Source organism: Bos indicus, chromosome 2 (genome assembly GCF_029378745.1).
Source record: "Bos indicus isolate NIAB-ARS_2022 breed Sahiwal x Tharparkar chromosome 2, NIAB-ARS_B.indTharparkar_mat_pri_1.0, whole genome shotgun sequence".
In the NCBI taxonomy this organism is placed as follows: Eukaryota; Metazoa; Chordata; class Mammalia; order Artiodactyla; family Bovidae; genus Bos; species Bos indicus.
The window spans coordinates 24,986,535-25,002,973 of record NC_091761.1 but is presented as its reverse complement, the minus strand read 5'-3'; the positions used below and the strand labels follow the sequence as shown (position 1 = coordinate 25,002,973).

At 39.5% G+C, this 16,439-nt stretch overlaps 2 protein-coding genes across 3 annotated transcripts in view; one reads left to right on the top strand and one right to left on the bottom strand.

Annotated features, from left to right (window-relative positions):
• The window catches only part of METTL8 (methyltransferase 8, tRNA N3-cytidine), a 174,063-nt gene extending 162,594 nt beyond the window's left edge, over positions 1-11,469 (bottom strand). The window contains exon 1 of one of the 2 annotated variants that reach the window (XM_070799098.1): positions 11,219-11,469. The gene's annotated coding sequence lies outside the window, so the exon portion shown is untranslated. The remainder of the gene's footprint in view (positions 1-11,218) is intronic. The other variant, XM_019970994.2, reaches the window with a different exon arrangement.
• Positions 11,470-11,689: 220 nt separating this feature from the next.
• The window catches only part of DCAF17 (DDB1 and CUL4 associated factor 17), a 29,710-nt gene continuing 24,960 nt past the window's right edge, over positions 11,690-16,439 (top strand). Inside the window, exons 1-3 of the mRNA XM_019970982.2 lie at positions 11,690-12,113; positions 12,814-12,917; positions 15,637-15,727. Of these exons, the coding sequence (XP_019826541.2) occupies positions 11,988-12,113; positions 12,814-12,917; positions 15,637-15,727 (321 nt within the window). The 5' untranslated portion in view covers positions 11,690-11,987. The remainder of the gene's footprint in view (positions 12,114-12,813; positions 12,918-15,636; positions 15,728-16,439) is intronic.

Genomic DNA, 16,439 nt, shown 5'->3' with positions numbered 1-16,439 from the left:
TTAATCATCACAGATGGCTCCAGTCAGGTCTGCCCAGCCTAGCTTCTGGGAAAGCTTGTGCACCCTCTGCTGGTCAGCTCCACATCAGGACAAGAAGGTGTCTGTAGAAGACTTCCTAAATCACAGGGACACACTTTTGTGTTCTCTACATAGCCAATTTCAGCGAAGAGTTTGGAAATCATATCCTCAAACTGCCACCTTAAAGAGACAACTCCAGATTAAAATAATGCCTTCCTTTGTTAGACCAAAGAAAAACATCATAAAAACTAAAGTCCTGTGAGAAAATATACCATCTAAAGCATTTTAAAATCAAATGATTTCAGTTTATTACATAATAAGTAAAGGTATATAGATGACCGCCAACACTTAATATGACTATCAAACTCCATTAGAGTTGAACTCTGGTTGAAAACCTGAGATTATTATAACAAATAATACTTGTACAGGTTTTACAACTTACAGAAGCTCTCACATTCATTTTCACACCTAATCCTTACAACAATTCTATAAGCTACGGAGGAAGGCAGGACGCATTCCTGTTATCACTGTTTTACAGATGGGACGAGAGGCTCAAAGGGATTAATGAGCTGCCTTGATTACACAGCTACAAGAACCCACACTCCAAGTTGGTCTCCTGATTCCAAATTCTATGTTCTACTCAAAATTCTATTCTACCTGAACTGCTGATCTACAAGGGGTTTTCTAAAGAGTTGGTATGTATTCTACGCAGAGAAGTAAAAGGCCTAAAAACATGTTTCTATAATACATTCATTCCATTTTGTTTCAAATATTACCAAAATTTTAGGTGCCAAAGCCTAAATCTAAGGGGTTTGTGCTGTGGGCAGTGCTTTGTAAAGAACACCAGTTTAACAAGGGAAATGGATATTTTAATAAGGAATCTTACCATCTTGATGATTTCCCCCTTACAAACAAAACTATGAATACTGTTTTGTCAGAATGCCAAGCTAAAACTCAGTATGCTGATGGATACTCAGTGAAATTCAGCTATAATCAGAAATCCCCCAAACTGGAAAGTAAAGAAGTAATGATATTAATAAATGTACTCAAGCAATTATATAGTGCTGAATGTGTATGGTATTATTCTAAGTGCTTTACATACATTAACTCATTTAGTCCTCTGAAGAATCTAACAGATGAGTAAACTGAGGCACATAGAGATTAAGTAATTCTAGTTAATTAGGGTAACCAGGTTCAGATGTGAACCCAGGCAGACTGGTACCTGAGCTCATCTTCTTAATCACTAAAGCAATGCTGCCTCTATTCAGTGGTATCTACCATAGTCCTGTTGCATTTTTAAAGTAAACTTTCAATTTTAGAACGGTTTTCGATTTATAGAAAAGTTTCAGATAGTACAAAGAATTCCCATATAGCTGACATAGTTTCCCCTATTATTAAAATCTTAAATTAGTACAGTATATTTGTTACCATTAACAAGTCAATATTAATACATAATTATGAACTTAAGTTCATAACGTATTCAGATTTCCTTCATTTCACCCTAAAGCCCTTTTTCCCTTCCAGGTTACCATCCACGACACCACGTGACACTTTGTCAGCTGGTCTCCTTAGTCCCCTCTTTGGCTCTAAAAGTTTCTCACACTTTCTTTGTTTTTGAAAACCTTGACAGTTTTGAGAAGTATTGATCAATTTATCTTTAGAATGCCTCCCAGTTATCTTTAGAAAAACATCATCAGATATTTTTCCTCATGATTAGACTGAGGTTATGGGCACGAAGAGCGGGACACTTACTGAGCAACTTCACTTTCACTTTCATGCATTGGAGAAGGAAATGGCAACCCACTCCTCTGTTCTTGCCTGGAGAATCCCAGGGACAGAGAAGCCGGGTAGGCTGCCGTCTACAGGGTCGCACAGAGTCGGACATGACTGAAGTGACAGCAGCAGCAGCACAGGCTTTAGGGAGGAAAAAGTGTCATTCTTATCACATCATATCAAGGGTGCATGATATGAACATGACTTACCACTGCTGATGTTAACCTTGATAAAGTGGTGAGTTAGTGACTGGCAGGTTTCTACTGTAAAGTTACTTCCCCCACTTTCCATACCATACTCTTAGGCAGGAAGTTACTATGCACAGCCAACCTTTAAGGAGGAGAGAGTTATGCTCCACCTTCTTAAGGGTGGAGTGTCTACATAAGTTATTTGGAAATGTTTTGCACAGATTTGTTTCTTCTTCCCCATTTATTTAATTCAACCACTTGTTTATATCAGTATGGACTCACAGATATTTACTTTTAAACTTTGGGTTATAACCCAATACTATTTAATTTTGTTGTTCAAACTTTCCTGCTGTGGCCATTAAAAACCTCTTTCAATCGCCTCCTATATCCTTTTGACACATTCTCATCAATGTGTTTTTGAGCATCTCCTTACTTTCTGGCACTACAAGATGCTGCAGACTCCTGCATACTCCTTGACCCAGGCCTAGAATCAGCCCTTTCTCTACAGAGTGTTTGTTCCTTTTATCGGAGAATGGTCTGGGCGCTGGGTGTGCCCTTTGCTCTTAAGCTGTCCTCACTTCTGGGCCCTCTCAACTGACAAAGCAAGGAAATATATGTGTGTATACCACACCATGCATATGCAAATATCTTTATCTACAAATGTTTCCATAGATATCCATCTGTATCTACAGTTAAGCTAAACTAGAGCTTATACTTATGTCTCCGACTCTAATCCATTACCACCTGACCATACTAGCCTTCCACTCTTGGTTGTCTCTAATCGCCCACACCAACAGTAAGAAATCCGGCAGCCATCATCCACCAATTATTAATTGTTCAATTCCAGTACACATATGAACAGAATTATTAACCCATATCGGTGGGAAACTTTTATCGACTAGAGGACAGTACTACTAGAGGACAGTTCCTACTGCTTTTAGTCTCACAGTATCAAAGTTCCTTAGGTCAGCACCTTTCCCGGACCCCTTTCAGTAGGCCACTGCATACTTTTGTAATACAGTTAGATTATTTTGTCTCAATCTGCATTATATCCTGGAACCCCCTCTTCCTCTTGTTTTTAAAATTTTGCATACATTAAACTTTACTCTTTGTGCTGTAAAACTATGTTGTTGTTGCTGTTTAATTGCTAAGTCATGTCTGACTCTTTTGTGATTCTGTGGACTGTAGCCTGCCAGGCTCCTCTGTCCGTGGAATTCTCCAGGCAAGAACACTGGAGTGGGTAGCCATTTCCCTCTCTAAGAGATCTTTCCAACCCAGGGATCGAACCTGCATCTCCTGCAGTGGCAGGTGTATTCAGTAATGCTGAGCTACCAGGGAAGCCCACTGTTAAGCTATATGAGTTTTACTAAATGCATAGTGTGGGACTTCCCAGCAGTCCACTAGTTGAGACTCCACACTCCCACTGCAGGGGGCACAGGTTCAATTCCTAGTCGAGGAACTAAGATCCTGCCAGCCATGTGCAGCACAACTGGAAAAAAAGAAATACATAGTGTTATGTATCCACCATTACAGTACCATACGAAATCTCCACCCTAAAAAAATCCTCTGTGCTACTTAATCAAAACTTTCTCCTCCCTAAACTCTCCATAACAATGTGTTCATATTTATAAATTTATGCGATTCTCATTCCAATCCTGTTTCCACTTAGCAGATGATTGAAGGAAATTCAGAGAGAGTAAGTGGCTTGGTCAAGCTTTCAGCAACTGATGCTGCTGGTGCTGCAACTCGTGCCTTCTGACCCTTCTGTGAGGCTTTCTACCGTACAACTCTACGTCCTTGTTTTCAGCAAGGAGGGCATGATTATGCACAGAGACAAGAAGAGAAGACTGAAACGGTGGTAGGTGATCACATTTCACATTAATGGAAGCTTTTTACACTAAAAATATGAGGAAGTGGAATTCTAGTTCTGGTAATTTGGTGAACCTGATACCTCCAAAATCTTTCTGCTATAAAATATTCCTAAAAGGCTGGACAAGTACTTTAAATACACCAGTAAACCAGCTAGATAGAAAGAGAAACCCTCAGAGCCAGAAAGGTCCAAGGAGCCGAGCGAGTAATGAAGCCAGTAGTTGCCCAACTCCCACAGTTTTTAAAAAACAAAATACATCACAAACACTTATCTAAACCCAAGTTTGGTTTGACATTAGAAAATATATTCATGTAATTATCACATTATCAGACTAAAGGAAAAAACTATATCACCTCAGCAGTTACAGAGAAAGTTTTTGACAAAATTCAATACGCATTCATATTTTTAAAAAATGAACAAGACTTTTAGCAAATATGGAATGGATGAGAATTTCATTAACCTAACAAAAGGCACCTATCAAAACCGTATGATGTCATCCTTAATGGTGAAATATTAGAAGTATTCCATTTATAAACATGAATAAGACAAGGAGGTCCACTATCACTGGTTCTACTCAACACTGCACTGTAGGTCCTGGCCAACACAGCAAAAAAAAGAAAAAAAAGAGGAAAGAAGGTAAAAGACTTGAGAAGGAAGTAACAAAACTGTCACAGTTTCCAGAAGACATGATTGGCTATGTAGAAAAATCCCCCAAACCTTACAAATGACAATTATTGCTATTAAAGATAAATATTGGCAAGCAAAAGATCAATATAGAAGAACAATGTTGCTAAATATAAGATCAATATACAGACAACTGCATGTTTATATACTATCAAAAATTTAGTTAGAAAATCTAAACTTAAAAATATACCATTTATAACACTGACCAAAAATACACTGTACTTAGAAAGTTGCAAATTATGCAATTCAGTAAAAAAATATTATAAAATTTCATTAGTGAAAGTCACTCAGTGGTGTCCAACTCTTTGTGACCCCATGGACTATACAGTCCAAGCAATTCTCCAGGCCAGAATACTGGAGTAGGTAGCCTTTCCCTTCTCCAGGGGATCTTCCCAACCCAGGGATCAAACCCAGGTCTCCCACATCGTGGGCAGATTCTTTACCAGCTAAGCCACAAGGGAAGCCCAAAAATGTTGGCGTGGGTAGCCCACCCCTTCATCCAGGGGATCCTCCCGACCCAGGAATCAAACAGGGGTATCCTGCACTGCAGGTGGATTCTTTACGAAGTGAGCTAAGACACTAAAAAAGATCCAAATAAATGGAGAGATATACTGTTTTTAGAGATAGGATAATTTGATATATGGTAAAGATGTCAGTTCTCCTCAAATTGACAGGTGGATTTAATATCATCCCAACCAAAATTTCAATAAGGTTTCCGTAGAACTTAAATGGATTTAAAAATGTATATGAAAGGGCAAGTGCAAATGGTTAAAAAAAAAAAAAAAGAAAGAAAAGTAACACCCTCCTAAAGAAAAGCAATAGAGGTCTTGCTCTACTAGCTTGAAAGCCTTATTATAAAAGTGGTCAGGTATTCATTAACCTGGGGTTAGAAAAACAGACCAGAAAATAGAGCCTAGAAATTGACTATGAATGTAAACCTGATAAACAGAGTTAGCACTACAGATTTGTAAAGAAATGAGGACCCCCTTCGATAAATGATACTGACAAGTAGTTATCAGTGTTATTAAAAAAAAAACAGACAATAAATGGGTGTTAGTTAAGGTGCTTAGTTTGGGGTAATTTGCTACATAGCAATAGAAAATGAACACCTTTAATGAGTGGACCAAAAGACAGGTTTAGCACTTTTCTAGGAACAAAAAGCCCAAAAGAAACAAAAGCCCAGTCAGTAGAAAATGGATAAATAAACTGTAGAAAATTCACACAATTAACTACTATATAGTAGTAAAAATAAATGAAATTAACCCACAGGTACTTTGTCAAGTATAATGTTGAAGAAAAAAAAAGACAACCTGTATAAGAGTACATATATGCACTATGATTCAATTTACATGATGCTCAAAAACATTCAAACCTTAATGTTTTATTTATATTAAGAGAAAAGAGGGATCCAACAACCAGGATTGGCACATACATGTCAAAATTTTAGGTAACGTTCTGTTTTATTAAGGTTAATGATAGCTATCTAGGTATTCATTTTATTTATTATTTATATGTTATGCCATGTTAGCTATACATATTCTTTTTAATAAGTAAAATTTTTAAAATAAATAGCTTGCAAACTTTACTACCAATCCTTTAAACCTAAATCTTTCTGGATTTTGCATATGAATGAATATACTACATATTTGTACTACAATGTAGTACATCATTAAATGTACATTTAATGATACTACATATCATTAAAATATACAGAGAAAAATAAAAGAACCAAATTTACAGTTAAAAAAGCCTCAATTAATTTCAAAAGAAATTTCCAAAAAAAAACTCTCACCCAAACTACACAATTAACCTGCTAACTGGTCTGCTTCACTCTTGCCCTGATGCTGTATGCAACTATCTCTTAAAGGGAATGTCACATCACTCTATAGAAATTTTTTTCCATCACACTGCCATGGACCAACAAGCTCTGACCCCTGCCTATTTCTGGCCTGATTTTACTCCTCTCTTCCCACATGCCCCAGCCATAGAACAGATCCTAACATTCTCCAGCATTAATGTCTACAATGTTAATGTGTTAATTTAATAAAATCTTTGTTTCCTTCATTGACAGCACATCTACTATTTCCCTGCTTTCCATTTTTTTTTTTTTTTTTGCGGGGGGGGGGCCGAGTTTGGGATGTTTATTTGTGGTTCTGCTTGCTGAAGCTGAAACTCCAATACTCTGGCCACTTGATGTGAAGAACTGACTCACTGGAAAAGACCCTGATGCTGGGAAATACTGAGGGCAGGAGGAGAAGGGGACAACAGAGAATGAGATGGTTGGATGGCATCACCAACTCAATGGACATGAGTTTGAGCAAGCTCTGGGAGTTGGTGATGGACAGGGAAGCCTGGTGTGCTGCAGTCCATGGGGTTGCAAAGACTCGGACACGAATGAGTGACTGAACTGAACTGACACTTTTTATTTAGTATCTTTAATATTTTTTAATACCTTTAATATTCAAGTCATCAGAAGTCCTGTCAATTCTGCTTTTAATATAAATATATCCTGAATCGGTTACCTTCTTTCCCTCTCCCCCTGCCACTCTAGCTCATTTACCATTGCTTATCTGGGCCAGTGCCACAGCCACCATGTCCTTGTTTCCATTCTCGTGCCCCTGCAGTTTATTCTCTACACTATAGCCACAATGATCTCATCAAAACAAATCAGATCATGTTACTTTCCTTCTCCAGAGTGTCCCATGGCTTCCCTTCACCACAGAATAAAATCCAAAATTCCTTACTCCTGACAAGGCGTACTAGCCTTCTGATAGTTTTAGAACAATCCAACGTTGTTATTGCCCTGGGGACCCTGTATTGGAACATCCCTCTGCCTGAACTACTCTAACTTTAGTTCTGTGTAGATTGGCTCATCCTCATTCAAGGCTCAGTTCAAAACTCCACTCTTCAGAAAGGCCTTTCTTGACCATTCTGGGTACAGCAGGGCTCCCAACCACTCACTATCAAGCACATCCCCCTGTTTTATCTTCTTCACAGTACTTTATCACTACCTGAAAATATTTTAAAAATCTATTTACTGTCTATCTCCCTGGACATGTGAGGATCTTGTTCCCTGATCAGTTAAACCCTATGCCAAAATAGTTCCCAGCACATTGTAGATGAAAATAATTACATGTTGAATGAATGACCTCTTGTGGCCTTGGTTCAAATTTTTTTTTGTCTCTGAGTAAATGTTTAGGTTTAATAATCAGAGTGCTTTATATATTTATTCGTTAGCCCTCTTTAAACGAAATATATGAACAAAAAGCATTTTATTAACTTCTGAACTCTTATCTCTTCTTCATCTTGAAAGTATCGTGGCAAGGATGGTTAAGTATTCTCAAAGCATCATATAGACACAGAATGAAAAAAAAGAATTAATGTTTGTTCTATGCCCCAAATTAAGAGATCAGATCAGATCAGATCAGTCGCTCAGTCGTGTCTGACTCTTTGCGACCCCATGAATTGCAGCACGCCAGGCCTCCCAGAGAAGTCATTTCCAAATCTTAAGCTAGGGGTTTATGCCATTTTACCTTCAACAAGAAAATATCTACTTTATAGGGAGAACTGTTACGGATAAAAGTTTTTTTTTAAGTTATTTCTTCTTATTGGCTGGGTTTCTCTGTTGGCTCAGTGTAAAGAATCTGTCTGCAACGCAGGAGACACAGGTTCGATCCCTGGGTCAGGAAGATCCCTTGGAGAAGGAAATGGCAATCCACTCCAGTATTCTTGCCTGGGAAATCCCATAGACAAAGGAGCCTGGTAGGCCAGTCCATGGGATTGCAAAAGTCAGACACAATTCAGCAAATAAAACAACATTTCTTCTTATTAATTCTGTGGTTTCCTACATTTAAAGAATAAAGACTAAATATAGTTCTATGTTAAAAGTATTTAGTTAATGATAATAGAATCTATACATACATTGTTTTTAGAAGAGCCCATTCATTCAACATGGCTTCCCTGGTAGCTCAGACGGTAAAGAAACTGCCTGCAGTGTAGAAGATCTGGGTTCGATCCCTGGGTTGGGAAAGTCCCCTGGTGAAGGAAATGGCAACCCACTCCAGTATTCTTGCCTAGAGAATCCCATGGACAGAGCCTGATGGACTACAGTCCATGGGGTCACAAAGAGTTGGACATGACTGAGTGACTAACATTCATCCAACATACATATGAAATCCAGAGCACAGTGCCTAAAATGTGGCTAATGCATATGGATGTTGAATGAATGAATGGACCTCTCTAAACAAACGTTGGAAAGACAAACAATTCTAATATAGTGCTACAGCCAGTGAATGCAGAGTAACACAAGAGAAGAGGCAAGGTTATCACTAAGACCAAAGGGTCAGGACAAGTGAGAGGAGCTGAGATACCTGACATGAGTCTTGAGATAAATGGATAAGAGGAGAGGAAGGGAGATCCAGATAAAGAAAAATTTTAATGTAAAGGGACCCTGGCTTGAGCAAGGAGGAAACGTGTCAGAACCACAGGAGCGAATGTGAAGGATGGGCAAAGATGAGGCTGAAAATGTGGGCAAGATGCAGATAACAAGTGCCCTGTATACTACACTGAGACTTACAGACTTTGTCCTATAAAGCACCTATACAGACCATGAGGGATTGGTACATGTAGTCTCAAGATGATGAGACTTCCCTAGGGATACTTTTTATTTTCAATTTGATAAAAATCTAAACAAAATTTTTTTGAACAAAAGGATACTCTGGATCATCCCTTTGATTAATCATTGTCACAATCAAATTTGATTGATTTCAAATCACGTTTGCGTTTAGAACTGCACTGGCTAACAAGTGGGACTATTTGTCATTGGCACAGGTTAATGAGAGACATGGAGACTATTTTATGTAAATGGTGTTTGTCAAGTGAAGGTCAAATGAAATCTTTACACAAGGAACAAAGGAAGGTTTTTACAGTGGTTTAAATAAAGAAAAGAGGTGAAGTCACTGGGTAAAGCAACGGCACCCCACTCCAGTACTCTTGCCTGAAAAATCCCATGGACGGAGGAGCCTGGTAGGCTGCAGTCCATAGGGTCACTAAGAGTCGGACACGACTGAGCGACTTCACTTTGACTTTTCACTTCCATGCATTGGAGAAGGAAATGGCAACCCATTCCAGTATTCTTGTCTAGAGAATCCCAAGGATGGGGGAGCCTGGTGGGCTGCATCTATGGGGTCGCACAGAGTCAGACACAACTGAAGCGACTTAGCAGTAGCAGCAGCAAGGGCAGTAAGGACAGGTCTTTCTGTAAGGAATTCACGCCCCCAAGAACAGTGAAGCATGACAGGTCTGGCAAACAGTCTCACTGGTATCAGTGAATAAGCATTCATCAGAGTTTGTTTCATAGTTCATTTAATGTACAACTGTTTGAGCGTTATAGTTGTTCAAAAGATACAACAATAAGGAGTTTATATACAGTTTTATATTTGCATATATCTAATGTACTGAACATATTTTAAGTTCACCATAGAAAATCCTAGGTATCTACGTAGGTTTGAGAAATTCTGCTCCGGGTGACTGGAAGCCACTGAAAGACTTAATAGGGAAATGACAGATTTGTGCTTTAGAAAAATCACTCTGGCAGCAGTGTGGAGGGTTGGAATTGGAAGTATTTAAGTAAGGCAGAGAGGAGGCTACATAACATAATAATGTGAAAAAATGGTGAGGCCCTAAATTACTTGGGGTAGGGGGGATATGAAGAGGAGATGGATAACAGAATCAAAAGTACTTGGTTGAAGGTGATGGAAAAGAGGGCAGCTAGCACGACTGTCCTTTGGGTGACTTGTTTGTGAGACCACTGAAAGACAAGCAAATGGGGGTGAAGGGAAAGGAGAAAAAAAAAAGATGAATTCAATTCAGCAGTGATTTGAATTTCATTTCAGCCAAAGAAAATCCAGTTATCTTTTCTGGGTCTGTTTTCTCAGTGACAGCTGCATTCATGAATTACCAAATTAACTATTATAGCGCTCTCTAAAAATATACAAAGCACTCCACAGTATGCTGTAAATAAGTCATGAAAAATCAGCAAAAGCCCAGGCCCCAAAGGAAATTTAGCAGGATGGAAATTTAGCAGGGTTAAAAAGTTTCATCCTAAACGCTTAAAAACAGCACACTCACAGAGTTACTGTACTTTTTGCCTTGTCAGTCCGATGCAATCACACCCTAGCCCATGTGTGAACAAGAGGCCACGTGGGAGACGCAAAGGCACCATGCTCAAGGGACTTACAGGCAAAGCAATGGGTCTCGTCTGGGACATGCTTACTGAAAACTTAGTGTGGTAGGAATGGCATATCCTCAGTGACACAGCCCCTGAAGATATGACAGGAAAATTGACCCGACCGGGAGGGCCACTCACAGTTATCTCAGAGGAATCAACGTGGAACATCTTAGGCAGTCTAAAAACAATGTAAATATTTCATATTTCATTCCTCAATAAAGAGGAGGGGAAAAAGGCGAGAGGAAGGAAAATGCAGCAATTATCGCAAAACCAGCCTGAGTCTCCATGGGCCACGGAGGGGCGGGCCTCTAGAAGAGTAATTCAACTCTACTTCGGTAGTAATGTCAGTATTTTCACCACTAACTCATAATTACAAAGCACAGTGTTCAAGGACCCAAAATGTTTAACCATCCACAACATCCAACGTTAAGACTGAGGGGAAAGCCGAGGGCGTACCTTTCTTTTTCACAAGACGCTGCCTTGTGGGGAGGGGAGGGGCGGTCGCACACGACACAGACCCCCTCTCGACACCCAGCCAGGGCTCCCAGAGCGAAAGTCGGGGACTGACAAGCGTGGGGGCACAGGGGCGGCAAGGGACGGACCCCTGAGTGCACGGAGCGAACACGGAACACAGACCAAGAGGCGGCAGCACAGCGCCCCCACAATCCTCCCCAGGCGTCGCGAACAGAGCCGGAAAGCCACGCCAACCCTACGGCGCAGCCTCCGGCCGGCCAGAAGAGGGGGGGTAAGGTGGGGCCGCGGTGGGTTGGAGGCGGGGCCGAGGCGGGTTGGAGGCGGGGCCGAGGCGGGTTGGAGGCGGGGCCTGGGCAAGGGCTCATTGCCCGCTGCCTGATGGGGATTGTAGTTCTGGGTACAAGCCAGGATCCCTCTGCGGACACTGGGAACTACGTTTTCCGGCAAGTGAACGGCTTCGGCTGACTGCGCGTTAAGCACGTTGCAGTGTCTGCCGCTGGGTCCGGAGCTGTATAGCGTTTGCCGGGCCAGCCCGGAAGGGGGTTTTTTCCCTTGCCCAATCTCGGCTCTCAGGCGGCGCCGGCTCTGTCGTCCCTCGCCCCACAGCTGTGCCCTTCCGGGCCCAGCTCCCGGTGTCAGTTTTTCTGGGCTCCTCGAGGAGTTGGGGCCAGGAGGTTCGGAGATAGTGGCCGCTTCCCGGCGCGGGAGTAAGGGGCGCGCCCCTCTTCCGCTCTGCCGGGCCCGCGCCTCCATGGGCCCAAGCCAGAAGCCCAACGTGTGCGGTCGGCTCAGTCGCCGGGCGCTGGGCTTTTTCTCGCGCGACGCGGGCATGGTGCAGAGGACGAACCTGGGCATCCTGCGGGCGCTGGTGTGCCAGGTGACCGCCTGCCGGCCGGGAGGGGAACGAAGAGCAGCGGGGCGACGGGGGTCGCGGGCGTAGGGGAGAGGCAGACTTGCTGCTGGGCTGCAGTTTTTACGCAGTATAATTCCCTTTTAAGAAGATCGCAAGTGATGGGCAGGGTGATCACGGCCTTGAAATTGGGGGTTAGTAAATAGCCATTAGCAGAACCGTCACATGCTTTATGGAGAAGGAAATGGCAACCCACTCCAGTGTTCTTGCCTGGAGAGCCTTGTGGACAGAGGAGCCTGGTGGGCTGCTGTCTAACGGGTCGCATAGAGTCGGACCCGACTGAAGCAACTTAGCATGCATGCATGCGTTGGAGAAGGAAGCGGCAACCCACTCCAGTATTCTTGCCTGGAGAATCCCAGGGACGGAGGAACCTGGTGGGCTGCCGTCTGTGGGGTCGTACAGAGTCGGACACGACTGAAGCGACTTAGCAGCAGCACATGCTTTTAGTTTTAACTTTCTTATATCTTGCAAACAATTTTTCTAAAAATTAATTACCCCACTTAAGCCGAAATGTGAGGGCAGAGTGAAGAATAATTGAACATACTATTTTTTAAGAACGTACTTGAAGTTTTTTTGAAAACTGTAAATTTAAATATCCAATTTAAGATTGGTGCACAGTAGAAACGTATGAGTTATTTCCTAAACCGAAATTCCTTGTGTTTTTCAGGAAAGTACTAAATTTAAGAATGTTTGGACAACTCATTCCAAATCACCTATAGCCTATGAGAGAGGAAGAATATACTTTAACAATTATCGGTGCTGTATCAGCAGGTATCTTGGTGAAAATTTTTGATGTAATTCATTTGACTGTTGACCTTTAATTTTTATAGAAACACATGTCTACATTAGTGCTTAGTGTAACAATGGAAAAATGGGTTCAAAATAAGGGTAGGGTATAAAATGCATGTAATTTAACATCTTGTTAAACCTAAAGGCTGAGGTTTCATCTGTGTAAATACCAATTTAAAGAGAATTTATAATGTAGGCAAAATGACAGATTGCTGAGTACAGTGTAGTATTTTATTCTGCCTAAGGGATACCAGATGTCAGGAGATCCAAGTACCTACTAATTAGATGCTGTTTTAGGGAAGAATTTCTGTATTTTGGTTTGAAAGTACTTGCCTTTGTTTTAAAAGAAAAATTTCAGACTTGCTAATGTAGTCTATATAGTGTATATATATAAATAGTATAGTGAGCCCCCATACATTCATTACCTAGACTCAGAAAGGATCAAGATTTTTGCCACATTTGCTTATCTGTCCCCATATCCTTTTCCTTTATACCTTTGCTAAATATTTTAAAACATATTCCAAACATGCCGCACTTAAGTTTGCTCCTCTAAAAAAGTAGGGTTATTTTCTTATTTAACAGCTTAATAATTCACCCATTTAAAGCATACAATTCAATTTTTGCATCCTTGAAATTCATATTCAGTGAAAATGATTTGATGAACCATTGATGGTTCATATAGGCAACCATCACTACAATTAATTTTAAAACAACTTCTTTACCTCACAAAACCCCCAAACCCTACCCTTTGGCTGTCACCAGCGTACCTTCTCCACCCTCAGCCCTATGCACCTGCTACACTACTTTGTTTCTGTAGGTTCACCCATTGTGGGCATTTCCAAAAAATTGAATCATGTAATACTTGACTTTTGTGTGTGTGTGACTTGTTTTTGGTGACTGGCTTCTTAGTAGATTACCAGTTTATTATAAAACTTGATAACACAAGAACAGCCAGATGGAAGAGATGCATAGGGCAAGGTATGTGGGAAGGAGCACAGAAATTCTGTGCCCTCTGAGCATATCACTCTTCCTGAATCTTCATGTGTTCACCAGCCCAGAAGCATTTCTCCTTTTCTAAAGTATATATTAAATGCCATACATTTTCCTCTAAGCACGGTTTTTTCCTGTATCTCACAAATGTTGAAACATTGTATATTCGATTTAAAAGTTCTCTGGACTTTTTTCTACTTTTTTCTTTGTGCGAGCTCATTCCCTCAGTTGTGCTCAGTCTGCTCAGCCATGTCCGACTATGCAAGAATACTGGAGTGGGTTGCCATTTCCTACTCCAGGGGATCTTCCTACCCAGGGATCAAACCTGAGTCTCCTTCACTGGCAGGTGGATTCTTTACCACTAAGCCAGACCCCTGTGTTAATTAGAAATGTGTCATTTAAGCTCCAAGTATTTGGAGATTTTACAGCTATCTGTTATTGGTATCTAACGTAAATCCATTATGGTCTGAGACCATATTTTATATTTTTTTCTAGTCTTTTAAATTCTAGTATTTTATGACCCAGAGTGTAGTCTGTCATGGTGAACTCTTCACATGGGCTTGAGGAGAATGTATTATTGCTGAAGTAGTCTAAAGATGTCAGTTTGAGCCAGCTGATTGTCGGTACTGGTCAGTTCAACTATATTCTTACCTACTCTATTTGTTGGATCTGTCAGGTACTGATGGATTGTTTTGAAGTCTCTAAGTATAATGGTGGATTTGTCTGTTTCTCCTTGTATTCCACCATTTTTGTCTCAGTATTTTGACATTGTGTTGTTAGATGCATTCACATTATATAATTCTACTCTTTATCCCTGATAATTTTCAGTATGGAAGTCTACTTTGTCTGATATTAATATGGTTACTCCAGCTTGCTTGCTTTTTTTTTTTAAGTTAGTATTTGCATGGTATATCTTTCTCCATCCCTTTGCTTTTATATCTGTGTCTTTATATTTAAAGTGGGTTACTTGTATATAACATATTCAAGTCTTGTTTTTTATTCACTCTATCAGTTTGTCTTCTGACAGGTATATTTTAGACCATTCACATTTAAAGTGATCATTGATATAATTGGTTTGATACCTCCCACATTTGTTTTGTTCTCTTTCTTCTTCTTTTGGTATTCTCATTATGTGTACATTACACGTTTTCTAATTATCCCACAGTCCTAAGATGTTCTGTTCTTTTTTTTTTTAATTCTTTTTTCTTTCTGGTTTGGGAAGTTTCCTTTTTTATCTTTTTCATCTACTGGTTTTCTACTACTAGTTGAAAGAAAGGAACTCTTTAATTTTCGTTTCACAATGTTGGAATAACAGATTATGAAGGTGAAATTCAACAGAGATATTGGTAGTAAATGTTAAAAGGAAAAGAAACAATTCAATATGCTCTAATTTTGGAAAATGATCTGCAGGTGGGTATAAGTGTATAAAGAAAAAGTAGAGTGAAATGAGCCAAAATATTAATAACTGAACCAAAATATTAATATTGGATAGTTTTGTGCTATTATAATTTATTACATATTTGATATTTTTTCTATGATTGTGTATTATGAATTTTGTGATTAAAAAGTAATGTTGACATTTAGTTAAGAAGAGGAAAGCAAAGCAGCAGGTTGTATTTTTGGTGTTCCAAATCTCTGAATTAAAAAAATCGCTGAAATCCAAGCAAACACTATCTTATTTATGAAGAAGAATAATCTTTTTTCCCCCCAGTGTTGCATCAGAGCCACGAAAACTTTATGAAATGCCAAGATGTTCCAAATCAGAAAAAATAGAAGATGCTTTATTATGGGAATGCCCAGTGGTAAGATTTGCTTTCGTAGCATGTTTCTAAAGCATTTGTAGTCTAGAAGAACTGCTTATTGTTAATATATTGTATAAAGAAATAAAACGTTTAAGTATCATAGTGATTCTTAAACCTTGAAAGGAAGCAAAAAGAGAGCATATTTTTTATTTTTATTTTTCCTCATGAAGTAACTTCTGTCTTAAAAAATTATATGTTAATACTGTGAATATACTTTTAATACCATTTTTTAATCTTGAAAACTAGAAAATGTTATGAACTGATTAAAGGTTTCATAAGCAATATAAGCTAGTTTGCAGTTATTCTCAATGTTTAAGAGATTATTCTACTTAATATATTGAGACAATAAGTATTTAGGGCAGGAGTTATGTTTCATGACTCTGAGAGTGGATTCTTATGGGTTTCCTCTATTAATCTTCTTAGGAAATAATAAGATAAAAATGAAAAATAAAATAACAGATAAGCTAATTCCATCAGATCCATATTGCCCCTGTGTGTATTTTTCAGAACACTTTTTTCATAAGATATTAACATCTTATCCTTGTTAGAGGAGTTGGGAAACAAATTTATTTGTAGAATTACTTCACAGAGCCTTTAATACTATTAATACTTATAATAATACTAATGTGGATGGTTATTGTCAAACCATTTTCCCAACTCTTTTGATCATAGAACTTCCTATTTTGAGTTATATTTCTAAATATTAATTTTC